The sequence below is a fragment of the Schistocerca gregaria genome, chromosome 4, assembly GCF_023897955.1.
Source record: "Schistocerca gregaria isolate iqSchGreg1 chromosome 4, iqSchGreg1.2, whole genome shotgun sequence".
Taxonomy (NCBI): Eukaryota; Metazoa; Arthropoda; class Insecta; order Orthoptera; family Acrididae; genus Schistocerca; species Schistocerca gregaria.
Genome location: NC_064923.1, coordinates 722315648 through 722332490, shown reverse-complemented (window position 1 = coordinate 722332490; position 16843 = coordinate 722315648). Strand labels below are relative to the sequence as shown.

The 16843-nt window shown below is 38.9% G+C and overlaps 1 protein-coding gene across 1 annotated transcript in view; it reads right to left on the bottom strand.

The window, feature by feature from the left end:
- Window positions 1–16843, bottom strand: part of LOC126267242 (chromosome-associated kinesin KIF4) — a 240574-nt gene that overhangs the window by 65813 nt on the left and 157918 nt on the right. The window contains exons 10-13 of the mRNA XM_049972234.1: window positions 13826–14022; window positions 13578–13722; window positions 12644–12865; window positions 1530–1712 (exon numbers count right to left, since the gene is read on the bottom strand). Coding sequence (XP_049828191.1) covers window positions 1530–1712; window positions 12644–12865; window positions 13578–13722; window positions 13826–14022 — 747 coding nt within the window. The remainder of the gene's footprint in view (window positions 1–1529; window positions 1713–12643; window positions 12866–13577; window positions 13723–13825; window positions 14023–16843) is intronic.

The following is a 16843-nucleotide window of genomic DNA, read 5'->3' as shown; positions in this document are numbered from 1 at the left end:
CTTTTCATAAGATATGTAAAATTCACCTTCCTGTTTGCTTTCTTCTGACTTTAATATGGAAACTGTATGTCTCTATTTAATTTGTAAATATTAAAGTCTTGTTTTTGTGGGGATACAGAAGGGTATAATCCTCTTTACATACAACTTTTGGATCAATAATGTGCAGGCAACAGAAGATACAATTGTAAATGTTGTGGAGCGACCTGAGCTTGGAGGCAGTAGCGTTTAGGCTCAGCTGATAGTCACCCACTGGGAGCAGTACAGTACAGTACAGGCAGAGCTGGTAGTTGGTACAAATACAGTTATTGTGTAAGGGCACACAGTTAGTCTGAAGTGTTCTTTAGTTTTGTCCGTTAACATCGATGCTGATGTGTTTAATGAAATAGATATTGTACAGTAAGAGCTTCGTATTGCTAATTTCAATAGTATATTACCCACATCACATACAATAACAAATAAAATTAACATTGCGAAAGCAGCATTTCCAATCTAAATCAATTAAATGCTCGCCACCCATTGATAAAAAATGAGTGCTTGAAGCACAAACATGGGGAGTAGCCTTGCAAAGTGTAGGCCATGGAACATCACCATTATATGAAATGATAAACCTTCCAAATATTGGTGAATGGCATCCACCTACTGCTAAGCAATATGGGATGCCCTACTGAAATCACGTGTTTTTAGCATCCTCATATTCCAAAAAGTAAGAGCCAATGGCATCATGACACTATACATGCACCGAACTGCAACCTTGTTGCTATGCAATGGACGCTCACGAGCCTGACGGATTTCCTGTGGTCAGAAATTATGTTTGCTAACATACCCATTAACATGGAAGTGGGCTTCCCCAAGATCCATATGTTGTTAAGTACATTTGTGTCCTTGTTTATTTTGAAACACCCATACGCTAAACTTCCGACACAAATGTGTCTTGTTGATATAGTTGCAGTACACTGTAATTTACAGGTTTGGCACCTTAAATGGTGCAGTATTTTTTGCATGTTTCTCGACCCAACTCCTAGCTCAGATTCATGTTGTCGAATGGAGTGAGAAGGGTTCCTCTCCATGGAAACTAACAGCTGTAATGCTCTCTTGAATATGCACCATTTGTACCCCACCTGAAGGCACCCTTTTCAAGTCTGAAGCAGTTTCTTCAAAATTATGCACCCACATTGTACACACATTAGCAAATGGGACATGTCAATGAGATCTTGGGTGGTAAAGTTGACAGAACAACCTATGTGCAGCAATAACTATATCGTCCTGCTTGAAAAATGCTCTCACAATGATAGCATGTTCTGCACTGCTCCAATGCTGCACAATTACTAAATGGCAACATGTTCACAACTACACATTATTTCAAACAATTGCTGGCACTGCAATGCTGATGACACTAATATTCAAAATTTCTCATTCCTCTGCACCATCCTGAATGTTAAACCATTTCATTTCAGCTCATGTCAGTTTCAGTATGTAATTTAAATGACTTTCTTCTTCTACAAAAATGTTCTATGCAATATTGTACATACCTTCAATTGTGATAGCTGGCTGCATAGTTCATTGCGATCCTCTAGCAACTGCTCTCTTGCTCTCTCTGCAACAACTGTGCTTACAAGAACTTCAAGCTCTTGTGCAATCCACTGCTGCACTTTTGCTGATGAGTTATGTTGATTACGGCGTTCATGTGCTGTCTTCTGCAGTGCCAAAGCATCCTAGAACCAAAGTTCCAAGACTCTAAATTCAAACAACAAAAGGTGTTATTTACATTACAATGACTCTTGCACACTGACAGTTAAGTTCGAACATTTGATAAAACAATTGCTAGATATTGACATTATAAACTTTCCAATACTCTATAATGGCACATGAACTGTAGCCATGAGTTTTAGGTGATGTCATCCCTGGCTCATATTAGAAATTGTCAGCCTGCCAGCAAGGTTAGTACCTGCACAAGGCTGCAGAGTGACATATCACATTACATAGTGTACTAAGCTGGTGTTTTAGCTGTGAGAGATGGCAAAGAAAAGTATTGTCACTCACCATCACAGAGGGGTCACTACAGGTGAGTTGTCACTGAGGCTGCCACCACCTGCCCTACACCATTCAGTATAAATTGTTCACTGACAGACACATGCATGTATTCAGCTATTCAAAGTGGAGTTCATTTCAAAGCAATGTTAATACACACCCCAGCCAAATTAATATTTAAATGGCATAATACAATAGTGTTTGGTTTCATCTAATTTTAAAGATGTGTGTGTCACTATGAGTAGCTTGAACTGAAACAACTACATAGATAACGTTGTAGGGAAAGAAACCTAAGACCGTGGTTTATTGGCAGAACACTTCGAAAGTGCAACAGGTCTACTAAAGAGATTACTTATACTATATATTTCCGTACTCTTCTGGAGTATTGTTACTGGAAAACACTGACTAAGGCCATGAAAAACGTTCAGAGAACATCAGCTCATTTTGTATTATTGGGAAACAACAGAGAAAGTGTCATGGTTATAACATGCGAGTTGTAGTGGCAGTCATTACAACAAAGGTTGTTGTCGTTATGGCAAGATCTTTCTCCTTCGTACTTAAAAATATTTTGCTGGTGTACATCTACATATGGAGAAGTGATCATCATAATAAAAAAGAGAAATCACAGCTCATGCAGAAAGATTAAAGCAATTTTTTTTCCCACTCACTGTTTGAGAGGGGAATAGAAGAGAAGTAGCTTTAAGGTTATTTGATGAACACTCTTCACGGTACTTAGCTATGAATTGCAGAGAGTCATGTAAATGCATGCATCATAAAATATATTTAATCACACGTAAGATGTGTCAATCTCTCACTATTGTATTCTATACACACTGAAAACACAATAATGTTGATAAGGAAGGAACTGGGAATCAATATAAAAGAAGTGTTAAGAAATTTATCTCCATAACTACCCTTTGCATGTATCTCACTGATCTCTCAAATAACTACACTGCACTCAGATTTGTTTACATCAGCAGCAGCTCCCCTGGCCTGTTAAGTTGTACTTTAATCTACTTATTCTTGTCCTAAACATCACACAATAGAAACAATAAAATTATTTAGTGAAATTATAACGTAATTATTAAAACAGAGTCAAGAATTCGAAACAAAATATAACACTAATATTGCACGGAAAGTTCTGCTTGAGAGCAACGAATTACTTACGAATAAAGAGAGAACGGAGGTTACAGGAGAGAAGGATGTGCTGTAAAGATAGTTCCCATCTGCACAGCTTAGAAAAACTGGTGGTGGCAGTGGTGGGGAGGATTTAGATGGCACAGGATGTGAAGCAGCCATTGGATGTTTGATGGTGGCCATTTATTGTGATTGACAATTGGTTGGCTGTCATACCAATGGAAAATGCTGTGCAGTGGTTGCAGCAAAACTGGTATGTAACTGGCTTCTTTCACAGGTGGCCAGGTCTCTGATGGGGTAGGATAATCCTGTGATGGCACCAGAGTAGGAGGCACTGGATGTATGGATAGGGAAGTTCTTGCATCTGTGTCTTCCACAAGGACATAATCCCTGTGGCAGGGGATTAGGGGTGGGAGTAGCATAGGGATGGACTAGAATGTTATGGAGGTTGAGTGGGAAGTGGAACACCAGTTCGGGAGGGGATGGAAGTAATTTGAGTAGGATGTCCTTCATTTCAGGGTGTGGTGAAAGATAATCAAAGCCCTGACAAGAGACATGGTTCAGTCGTTCCAGTCCAAGGGGGGACTAACAGTATTGGGTGCCCCATTGTGGCTGACTACAGTGTCCCCACCGAAATAATCTCAGTCCTTGTTGACCAACATCTGCAACCATTTGTCTGAAACCTAGCATCCGACATTAAAGATACCAACTATTTCCTGCAGCGGCTCTCCACCATCCCCACACACTTACCTCCCAGATCCCTACTCGTCACTGTAGATGCAATCTCCTCATACACCAACATCCCTCATGCTCGTGGCCTTGCCACGATAGAACACTACATCTTCCAACATTCTGCAGATTCAAAAGCCACCACTTCATTCCTTGTACACCTAACCAATTACATCCTAACCAGTAACTACATCAACTCTGAAAGGTAGGTACACAAATAAAATTGTGGCAAACCTGTGGGCACCTGCATGGCATCCTCCAATGTCAACCTCTTCATGGGCCACTTAGAGGAAACATTCCTAGGCTCCCAAAACCCCTGGTCTGGTTCAGGTTTATTAATGGCATATTTATAATCTGGACCCAAGACCAGGACACCTTATCCTCATTCCTCCAAAATCTCATCACCTTCTCTCCAATCCACTTCGCCTAGTCCTCCACCAACCATCATGCCATCTTCCTAGATGTGGATCTCCTCCTCTCAGATGGCTGACTCCACAACTCAGTCCACATCAAATCCACCAAAAGTACTTGCACTCTGACAGCCCTTCCATGCCAAAAAATCGCTCCCATACAGCCTGGCTAACCTTGGCAGACGCATCTCCAGTGGTGAGAACTCCCTCGCCCAGTATGCTCACGGCCTTACATAGGCCTTCACAGACAGGCAATTACACCCTCCCCCCCAGGTATAATACACAAACAGATCTTCTGTGCCATATCCCCCCCCCCCCACACACACACGATCCTCACATCCATCCCGAGAACCACCCAAGAAGAACAGCCCCCCTTGTCACCCAATACCACCTGGAACTGGAACGACTGAGTCACATCCTTCATCAGGGCTTTGACTATCTATCATCATGCCCAAAATGAAGGACATCCTACCCAACATACTTCCTTCCCCTCCCACAGTGGTGTTCCACTGTTCACCCAATCTCCACTACATACTAGCCCATCCCTATGCTACTCCCATCCCCAATCACCTGACACAGGGATCATACCCTAGCAGAAGACCCATATGCAAGACATGCCTTATTCACCAACCCAGCACCACCTCCTCCAGTCCCGTCACAGGCTTATCCTAACCCATCAGAAGCCAGGCCAATTATGACAGCAGATATGTTATATACCAGCTCAGCTGCAACCACTGCACAGCGTTTTACATTGTTATGACAACCAACTAGGTGTTAACTAGAATGAATGGCCACTGTAAAACTTTTGTCAAAAATAAGGTGGACTGCCCAATGGCACAACATGCAGAAGATCACCACATGCAAGACTTCAATGGCTGCTTCACAACCTGTGCCATCTGGACCCTCCCTACTGCCACCAGGTTTCCTCAGCTGTACAGATGGAAGCTATCCTTAAAGAACATCCTTCACTCACGTAATCTCCCTGGAATAAACCTAACCTAACTCACTGTCCCCCCCAGCCCCCACTCAATAGTGTGTGTGTGTGTGTGTGTGTGTGTGTGTGTGTGTGTGTGTGTGTGTGTGTGTGTTTTTTGTTCCTCCTACAGCTTGAGAAAGAATTTCATTCCAAAAGCCAGCAAAGCAAAGCTCTGTACCTCGCCCAGTATGCTCACGGCCTTACACAGACGTACCTGTCGATGGCATAACGCTTCTGCCTTTCGGTGAGTCGTCTCTGTATTCATAAATATTTGTTATAACACAAATATGTCATGTGGTAACGAAAGTGGTGCTCACCATGGTTTCTTCATGTTCTAATTCCACAATTATCCCGAAAAAGCAGCAGCCTGAATAGCTTTATTGTTTGCTGTAACCAAGTTGTCTAAGTTGCATCGTCAATCCCCAATTTTTTGCAGATTAGCAAGTGTGATTCACATTGCAGTTCGCCATATTCACAGCATTCAGCAGTTCAAATATAGTCCCTTTTTTTCTCAAATTTTATTTACACTGTGATGTGCCTGTCCTTGGGCAATTCAGGACTTTCCAAGTTATGTAAGGGAGTTCAAAAACCCCTACAAAATTCCTCCATGAAGTACAGGTCTATTTGGTGCTTATCAGATGGTAATGATGTTGCTTTGACTGAGTGTGAAAAGCTCTTTCTTGATTTCAGTTCCAGCAGCTGAGTAATACTTGCAAATATTGTGTGTCTGGGATCTACCACTCACTCTTGTTATTGAACCTGTGCAACCTTTCTTCGCCTTATTTCTGGGGGAGCTATGCCCATAAGTTGACATCTGATTCACAGGGATTGGCCAAATACATTCTCTAATGATACATCCTGTTTTGTTCAGGGCTGCATCCACTTGTTTTGCATGATAAGAGCTCACCAGATGGGGCCACATACTGTGAAATGGAAAAACACAAAGACCAACAAAAAATGAACTATTAATTGTGCTCCTCATCTGCTGCTTGTCAGTTTCTGCATTATGTTTTCTGGGTGCATGCATTCATTTTTGTACTCGACAACGTTCCTGCTATCAGTTGTGTGACAAGTTACTACGTAACACATTCAAATCATCTGAATACTTCCTGGGAAGTAGAAATTAGTAATGATAACATTTATGTGACTTGGCGCTCAAATACATACATAAAAATTGTTTACCAGATAGTCAATGTGTTCCTCAAAAGCAGTATTGTCTAGACTGTGTAAACAGATTGATTCTGTGTCAGTGGTAATCAATAGTTATTTCTGTACAACAGCTTTCTCTGATACTTCACTCCAAATTTCTCATCATCATGCAATGCCATAGATGATACACTGAAGAGTCCTTAAACCAATAATAATTACTTCTTTTTAGACAAATGTGATCAGAACAATTTATCAGGGCAGATAACTAAGTCAACAATAAACCATCCAGAGTTTTTAAGTTTATCTACATGAGCTATCAACACTAGGGCAGCAGTCTACAGAGGACATTCTCTACCATTCAAATAATATGTTGTTCTTTGTGTCAATGGTCTATCGGAACATTGCATTCTGTTTTAAATATCAATGTCCTGCGTTAAGAAGCCACTCATTCTATGATACCTTCATTACATATTTGACATGTATGCTGAAAGTACACTTAATTGAAGCACAGTCATTATGTATTTCACCTCCTAATAGGACAAACATAGCATTTCAGTACCAAATTTTTTGCATCAAATGTATTGGCTGACTATGGACAACTTATGATCCAGAGCTCTCCAGGACACCCATTGACATTACCTTCACATTGTCACAACTTAATCTGATCTCCAGTGCTTGCTTCTGCTCATTACTTTAAAGAGTATAAAGCATTGTTGTGCGATTTTCTGTGAAGAGCATCCAATACAAAATGAATGCCAAGGGGAGCTAGTTTGATAGAGGTGTGGACTGAATTTTAGATACCTGAATGGATGGACTGATCATGTACTTAAAATAGATGCAAATCATACAGCTGTTATTAAACCACATTTAGTCTAGAACTGTCTTTTTGGGAGCTACATGGAGCATAAGAGAAAGAGAAAGAGAGAGAGAGAGAGAGAGAGAGAGAGAGAGAGAGAGAGAGAGAGAGAGAGAGAATATGTTAGCTTCCAAAACCTGAGTTGGCAAATTTCACACTTTTTGGCAATTGCTCATATGAGATCCAGCACGAGAAGTAATTCAAATTTACCTGAAAATTCTAATGAATTGAACATTTGTCATTATTAGCCTACATAGGATGCAGGTGCAAAATTAAACCAAAAAATTGCAGGAAAGAAAAGAAGTTAAGTGTAACATCCCACCAACAAGTTCACTAGCAACAGAGAAACTCTGATTACAGAGAAATGTGGAAGGAAATTGGACTTGCTACTTCAAATAAACCACTGTGGTGGGTGCCTCAAGCAATGTAGGGAAATTACAGGAAACCAAAATCTGGATGACGGGATTGTGATTTGAGCTGCTGTCCTCTAGGTCCAGTATCTTACCAGCCACCTTGCTGGAGCAGTGAAGTTATGAGATTTCCGAACACAAAACTGTTCTGTCTAACCCCCATTTATTTTGCTAATTGCTGTAATGACTAACAAAAAGATAAACAGAATCAATCCCAAACTGTAACACTGAATAACTAAGCATTTTTTTCTGCATTCAGTTCCATCAGTTAACTGACGACACCTGACAAAAGCCCCAATTTCATTCAAGAGCAACTGAAAATTTAGTCTCTTTTCTGCCACATGGACTGAAATTATTGCTGGCATTATCAAACAACTCATTCATTTGTAGATAGTGCACTGCTAAAATTAAGTGTGTTCTCAGACTTACATCTCAACAGTTTCACATAAATGTTCGGACAGCTTAAATGATATCAGCAGTGCGAAATGACTGACAGCCAAATAAGAAAAAAACTGCACTAACTGCAAGACACTGAGCAGAAACCAAGCAAATCTCTGATTACTAAATAACCACATCTTAATTTACAGTACATCTTGCTATTACATGGTGTACACGGGGACAAGCAAAAAAAATTTCTGGGTTTTTCCCAGATTTCCCAGTTAAAAATACACTTTCTCCCGGGTGACAGTATATTTTCCCTTATCAATCTTTCGAATGGTTATGGTTTTATAAATGGGCGTACAACTTCCCGGCACTTTAGGAAACTAAACTCAGGGAAAAAGACACATTTTGGAAATATCTTTGATGTGCAGCAACATGTACGCTGCGTATTTTCGTATTACGGCAGTACACATTGGAATTCCACCAAACACAGCATGTTACTTTCAGAATCATTGATATCGAGATTTCAATGCGCTTTTGTAAGCCGTTCGTAGCTCATGTCACGTGATCTCGCCAGCCGATGACAGTGGATGTTCAGAGAGTAGGACACATGATGTAGTCAGCCAACAGCAACATCATTGTTAAGTAGCACGAACACACAAACAGGGAAAGTTAATAGTTTAAATTAATATACATAGTGTTGCTACAAGAAAAGAAAAGCTTTCATATATAATATTGGTCTCAAGCTGCAAGAGAAGCTAAGCTTTCGCATATTATGTTCATCTTTTTCGCGCGTTACACTTTAAGAGATGATATACAAATGTGCCAGTAAAATTTTTAATAATGACATAAATGTCCGACCTTCACGGTTCGAAATTATTCTAAATAGCTCGTCATCAAAGAGTTTTTTTTTAAAATGAGAGTCAAACACCCTGTGATTTAATAAATTTGTGGTACATTCTTGCACATAGCTCAACGTACGTAAAAGGATATTTGATTTGAAAGTAACGCTTTTCAAACCACCATTCCCAATATTTTCCCGCGACCTGTTAGAAAAAGGCTCGTTTCAGCAATTGCCAGAGCGCGCAGGAAACAGGCGACATCATGCTTGGGTAGCTATCATGACGTAAGAAGCCTGTATGTATGTATGATACATTATATCATAAAAGAAAGAAGACAACAGAGGATACTGAAAGAGCATCAGAATTACGTGAACCATATTAAAATGTGCACATTTTAAGTGCATACTTAAAGGGCACATTCTTATATCCAGATTCCCAATGAAATAGACCTCGACCTGATATTAAGTTTTTCAGTGTTATTTTTAGGATGTGAATTTTCTTGGAGCACCAGTACTGTATTATATCATGTTTGGGTTTTTATTATGGCATAATGCAATACGTGCTAGAAAATGAAAATATGCACTTGAAATGCAACGAACAGTTGAAACTAGCCAGTACTGTGGAATATTAAACATTTCGTTTCCAATACATTGACTGCCTCTGTGCAAAAGGTTAACAAAAGCCTAATTTCTTTAGCAAACAGACAAAAATAACTTTATTGTTCCGCAAGGCAATTAATGTTTGACTGTCAGAAAGGTGGAAATAATATAAAATCTGAAACTAATGGCATATTTCAGCCTTCCGTAATTATGAGAATGTGTTATAATTCACTTGATAGCTCTCGGCCACAGATATCAGTTTCATTATTATTATTATTATATTATTATTATTATTATTATTATTATTATTATTATTATTATTATTATTATTATTATTATTATTATTATTATTATTATTAGACATGAGAGTAAACTAAGGGGAAACAGCAAAATCGCTAAATGTAAACACGGGTCATGTGGAAACTATGCACTATAGCTCCAACTACTTTGCACATCAGCCCTGGATCTACGACATTTGCGAACTGGGCCAATATTAAAAAAAATCGAATTTTCAAAATATGTTTATCTTTTAGTGCAGATCTTTCTGAAAAGTCAAACATAAAACATACGTATTCGAGGAAATGTAAGACATATTTGGTTTGAAGTATGCCAAAGTGCAGTGCCACGCCTCTTCATAAAGCATTTTTCTACCGCGCGTCCAAACTATACTCAGGAGGGTGGAAATTGAAATGTCCTATGGCGTCTCTCCTGCTCCTAGTCGGCCGGTCTGACAGCCTACCCCTCTTAAAAAAATCTCACACTTCATAGCGGATGGGATTATTTGTAATCGAGAGAACAAGAACTCTTCAGAAAATCTGAACACTCTATTGCCTAATAGCTAATGATTTGTTGTTTTGTGTGACATAAAATTAAATATAGGACATATAAAACCAATACTGACATGAGATAAGCAAGAAATTACACATTTCTTCAAACCTCAGCTCCTAGCATTTTTTTTTCTTTATCTTGCTACAGCTTTACGTGCTTTCGTTGCTGCTAATAAATCTATTACCTCATCAAAGTTCGTCAAACGTTTTGCTACATGAAAAATCGAAATGTCGTTATCTAATACTGAGAAAGCTGTTAATACGAATAATACCCAAGACTGGTGCGATTTCTCGATCTGACTACGTCTATTTTGTCACTATCTGATAGATAAAACAAAATAGGCCTTTCTAATATGGCAGCAATTTTGTAACACACCAAATAAACGAGATTCTTTTGGCACAAATGCCCATTTTTATAACACGACAGAATATAATCCAGTAAGTACCAATATCAAATGCCTATTAGGCCTACTACAAGCAAAAAGCTTTATGTTAGGAGGTAAGTTTCACATTTCATTCATAAGCACCAGCTTCTCAAGCACGAGATCGAAAAGTAGTTGGTTGGTTGGTTGGTCTGGGGAAGGAGACCAGACAGCGAGGTCATCGGTCTCATGAGATTAAGGAATGACAGGGAAGGAAGTCGACTGTGCCCTTTCACAGGAACCATCCCGGCATTTGCCTGAAACGATTTACAGAAATCACGGAAAATCTAAATCAGGATGGCCGGACGCAGGATTGAACCGTCGTCCTCCCGAATGCGAGTCCAGTCTGCCACCACGCTCGGTTCGAAAAGTAGGACCTGTATTACGAAATTTTTATATAAATTTGGAATCATCTTATTCTTCCATAATTTGTGTGATGTCCCCATTTCTCCTCCTTCCTCGTTCTAACAAACAATCTTGTCATCACCAATTCTGTAGCTACTGCTGCCACTGTCAAAATTTGTTCGCCAATTAACTTCACTAACCCTGCCAGAATAATAGGTTGTTATCCTGTGATTATTTTCCAGTTAGGCGTTATTATGTATTCGAACAACACATTTTCCGCGTTACTTCCAGAATAGAACTCGTACAGCTGCTAGCCGGGGACTGTACTACTGGTCCTTATTAGTGTAGAGATCTGGCCAAAAATTTTCTGTCAAAATTTCGTTTTCTTGGATACACTGAGAAGATTTTTCTCACCTGTTATTCGCTACAGACGTTTACTTCCACTCTGGTAGTCTGAACCTATGGATTTCGCTAGTAATTATAACAATGCTGATCATTCGCAAACCCAATCAACTGCATAGTTAGATAGCATTGGCATTCATCCGTTCGGCTTTACTCCACTGCATTCATATAGCCCATCCCCTTTTGTCTGAGGAAAGTTTATTTCTAGATGCGATGAGGATTCTCCTGACAGAGACATCACGTACACTATGCATGCATTCAAAAGTCAACTCATGATTGATTCAGAAATCATCTTAAAATGTGTTCAGAAATTTCAAAAACCAACAGTGAAGCATTTCAAAATGATATGAATAATAGATAGGCAAACGTGCACTGGATGCTAGGTGCTTTGTGAAACAACTTGTTTTCCTCAAGAATATGAATTTGGCACCCCCCTTTTCCCAGTAGCATCTAGCTGCTTGATGTGACTGCTTGCACAGCCAACAGCCACTTTCCTGTAACCGGAATTGGGAAATCTACTACTCAAACGTGACTCAACTGCACATGTGAACGAGCCCGCACGTAACTGCTAAAACAAATTGAATGTAAACAGTTGCGGCTTCACACTCATTGAAGGCAAATTATTGTTATGAAGCACTGCATAGTCTTCCTAAAGCCTTTGACACATTTTCAATTGGCAGACGTGTGTCATTGTTGTATGTGGCGCATTTCCTTTGCAATTTAAGTTATTTTCGTTTTTTCTCTCGTTTATGTTTTATTGTTGTATTATTCTGCAGTAGTGGGATACAGTAATATCCTTTGTTGGAGTTCTTACCAGTCAAAATTACAGAAGTTTAACTGAAAACTAAAACAATGAAAAATTCCAGGGTTTTTCCCGGATCTCCCGGTTGTCTCGACTCATATACACCCTGTATTAGAGGATGCTATGCTTTAGCCTCTTATGGTAGTTACAAATATGGAAACAAAACTCCATGGAGTATCCTTCTGGTGCTCCATCAGTCTGGTGTCTGACCTCACATCACTCCTGGATAATGTAACGAAATTGCTCCACAAAAATTTAACTCCTACAGTACTTCAACCAGAGCAACTAATAACAAGTATTACTAATAAAACAATGTAAAAACATTTACCTTTAATCTCTTATTAATTGCAACTGCCTCTTCCACCTTACGTTTAAGTACATTTTGTTGTTTACAGTGTAATCGTTCCATACGCTCCAACTGATTTTGGCGACGTCTATCTTGGTCTCTGAGCCGTATAAGTTCTTTTTCCTTTTGTTGTTTCCAGGCACGGAAGCGTTCATTCTCTGCTCGCATCTGTCTTATGAGGCGAACTTTCGTACTCTTCATATTCTGTTTGGAAACAAATCAGGTGAATGTTTTTGTAAATACATGTGGAATGCTGTTGAGAGTGTATAAAATATAGATATACTGTACAACACACACGCCCACACCAATTATTGTCACCATGCAACATTTTCTAAAAATTACAAGATTAAGTTGAACTACATGAACAAGTTCTTGTTGAGAAAGTGAGTCATAAAATTAATCAAACCATTTTGCAATTCCAAAACTATAGTGTGTGTAGTTTATCCAATAGTGCACAAACATATTCAATGGTTTATTACACAGTCAAACATATTTCAAGATTGTATCAATACTACCTGCTGAATGATCTGTCATATGTAAATAATAATTTTTCTTTTCCAACATGTCCGTTTCGTGAACACTACAAGAGTAATCTGCTGCATAAACAACTATCTTCCTCTTCTCTCTATTTCTGGTCATTAGTGATCGTACATCACAGTTTTCTTAACTACAGGGTTTCAACTTAAATCCACATGCCTTCCCACATAACAACATTGCTTGAAGGAGAAAGAAGTTGCATACTCATTGGAAAATTATTTTAATGAAGAAGTTAACTAATTCTAGGATTTTCTAAACGCTTTAGATGAATCAAGCATTGGGGGATGACTTATGTAATGGTGCAATTATTAGAGCTATCACTAGTGTCTCAACAACAACAACAACAACAACAACAACAACAACAACAACATTTTCTCACCTGAATTTCATTGAAAAGTTTTGATATTTTTTCATCAGATTTTTCTTTAATTTTTATAATTTTTGTCTGCTCACTAATTTTTTTATTCAATTCAGAAATAGTATGTTCCAGTTCCTGCAGTTTCTTCCTGCGTTGTTCAGCAATCCTAGGTAACATAACATCTTAGGTAAAAGCAGTGTCACAAAATATAACAAAATGAATAGTGTCACAAAATATAACAAAATGAATATTAAGTATGATTTACTAACTTGTTTGTGTTACTATTGGTTTGCATATTTTTTAGAATTTGCGTGAGTTCATCTTTCTCTTTTTGCAGAGCAGCTACTTGCTGCTCCAGTTCTTTCAAATTATCTTCATATGTATGACGGATATTGAGTATCTGGTCCGAATTAACTGATAATTGTGTTACTAGTTCCTCCTTCAAAGCAAGAGCTTTATTCAGTTCCTAGAAATTAAAAAAAAAATACAGTAAAATAAAAAATACAATAAGTAAACATAACTGCAGCTTTATGCACTACCGAAAGTGAATATCACACAATTAAGTTACCAACCATTTATCCATTATGTACATGAGGGTAGATCACTACTGACCTCCAGGAGATAGGCACATAGTAAAATTTACTGCTTTTTCAAACAAGATCAGTCTAGTGAAACTGATGGACCACGAGTGTGAAGCGAGCGTCGCACATACATTAAAATCCACTATATTCCACACGCTAATTAAATTTATATCATATTTGCTTGATGTTCTCAAAGTAGTAAAAGCATGCACGCATTCTTTTATTTCTTTGAGAACATCAAGCAAATATGATATAAACTTAATTCTATATTCAGCACACCCCCACAATATGTACTCTATTAGACCATGTCTCCTAGATTTGTACTGTCTAAATGACAATTACTTTATAAGAAATATTAAATAGCACAGCATAACTTTTTACTACATTGTAATTTTCATAGAAGTTCATGAATATAAGAAATGTGATTAGTTTGATTGCTAATGTGCAAGCAAGACCAGGGGATATATGCAAACAAGGAAGAAATTCCCAGATTTCCCAGTTGAAAATACAATTTTTTGGAATTAAGTGACAGTATACCTTCCCTCCAAACCATAAAACTTGTCAATCCTTTGAATGGTTAATGTTCTGTACACCGGTGTAGAACTTCCCAGCACTTTAAAAATTAAACATAGCAAAAAAAGAAGCAGAAAAAAAATTGAGGAGCAGGAACATGTACCCTGGATATTTTCATATTACGAAAGTATAAATTTGGACTCCATCAAAAACAGCACATTAGTTTCTGAAGCACTGTAATCAAGATTGCAACATGCTTTTGTAAGTCAGTAAGCCAATCATAGCTCATGTCACATGATCTCACCAGATGATGACAGCAGATATTCAGAGCATACGACAAGCAGTGTAGTCAGTAAGTAGCAACACCACTGTTAAATAGTGCAAACACACAAATAGGAAAAGTTAATGGTTTAAATTAGTATACCAGATGGTTATAATTAAAGTTTCCCTATTCGACACATAAACACAGAAACTAATTAGTGTACAAGTACCAAATTTGGTAGCATTAATGTCCAGCGTATGGGGTGCACAATTTCCATGCGTCACAGTGCCACCAAACAGTTCCAGCTATGGCCACCAGATGCAATGATCAGTAATTGTGATTCATAGTTTCACACACCTGACCAGTTGCAGTGCACCTGTTGACATATCAATATGAGCTTGGACAAAAGGAGCAAGGCATTATTGGTGAAACTATTATCAAAACAACGGTAATGCTGCAGCTGTACTCCGAGTATATCGCTGGCTCGAAGGATTACACAAGGGTTCTCTTTCTTCGCCTGCTGTTTGGAGCTTGATAAAGTTCGAATCAACATGAGAACTGGGTGTCACCCCCAGAAGAGGCAGACGACCTACCACACCACAGGTGGTTGCTATGGCAGATAACACTGTGCGCAATTCCCGATCGTCAGGCAGTGCGCATGGTGTGCCACGACAGTTGAATATCCCATGGTCCACTGTACAGAAGGTGCTTTGAACCATTCTAAAATGGTATCCATACAAGGTACACATCATACAGCAGCTTGCACTGGAGGATGCACAACAATGTGTTCACTTCACTCTTCACTCCCTGGCAAGGATTGAAGATGATTAGGGCTGGCCCTTGACCATCGTATGGACAGACAAAGTGAGTTGAACACACAATTGTCAAGTGTGGGGATCTTCACCTCCAGTCATTGTGCATGAAGTTGTTTTGTATGGTGAACATGTAGCCGTATAGTATGGCTTCGTGGCTATGTTCATCACTGGCCCGTTCTGGTTTGAACAGGCTGACACTCAAGGACCAAAGATGTGCAGTGTGACTGGTCAGCGTTACTGTGATATGTTTTGCCAGCTTGTCATACCCGCATTGCAGGAGAGTGGCCTTGAACTCGCAGTTTTCATGCAAGATGGGGGCCCACTGCACATCACTCGTGAAATTCACCTCCTTCTCAAAAAATTTTGAAACTATCGAATCATCAGCCAATATTTTCCAAATGTATGGTCAACATGACCACCTGATTCCACACTCTGCAATTTCTGGTTGTGGGGCTACCTGAAGGACAGGTTTATCAGGGGAACATTAACGCATGTGCTGATATGAAGTGCAGAATCACACACGAGGTAGCCAGTATACCTATGGACAAGCTAAGTCCTGCTGTGCAGAAAGCAATCCTGCACTTTCAGGTTCTTCTGGATGATGGGCACCATAATGAACCCCTTTTGTAGCAGTAATGGTACTGGTAAGTAATGGTTTAATGTCCCATAGCAGCTCATTAAAAATGTTTCAACTGAATCAATTCTGAATTATTTCTCTTCCCTACATTCTTGATATTAATGCTATCAAGTTTGGTACTCGTACGATAATTAGTTTCTGTGTGCTCACATGTAACATAATTCATCCTGTGTAAAAAGAAATTTACTTTGAAAGTAACACTTTTCAAACCACCATTCACAATATTTTCCTGTTACCTGTTAGAAATAGTTCTGTTTCAGCAGTTGCCAGTGAGCACCAGAAAACATGCATTACCGCACATGTGCAGCTATGATGAGGTAGGAAGCCCGTATGTTCAAACATAAAAAGCATTAAGATCTTACATTACATCATACAAGAAACAGGACATCAGAGGATATTCCAAGAGCATTGGAATTTCGAAAACCATACTAATTGCATAAGTCGGCTTAAAGTGCGCATTTGTATGTCCACATTCACAA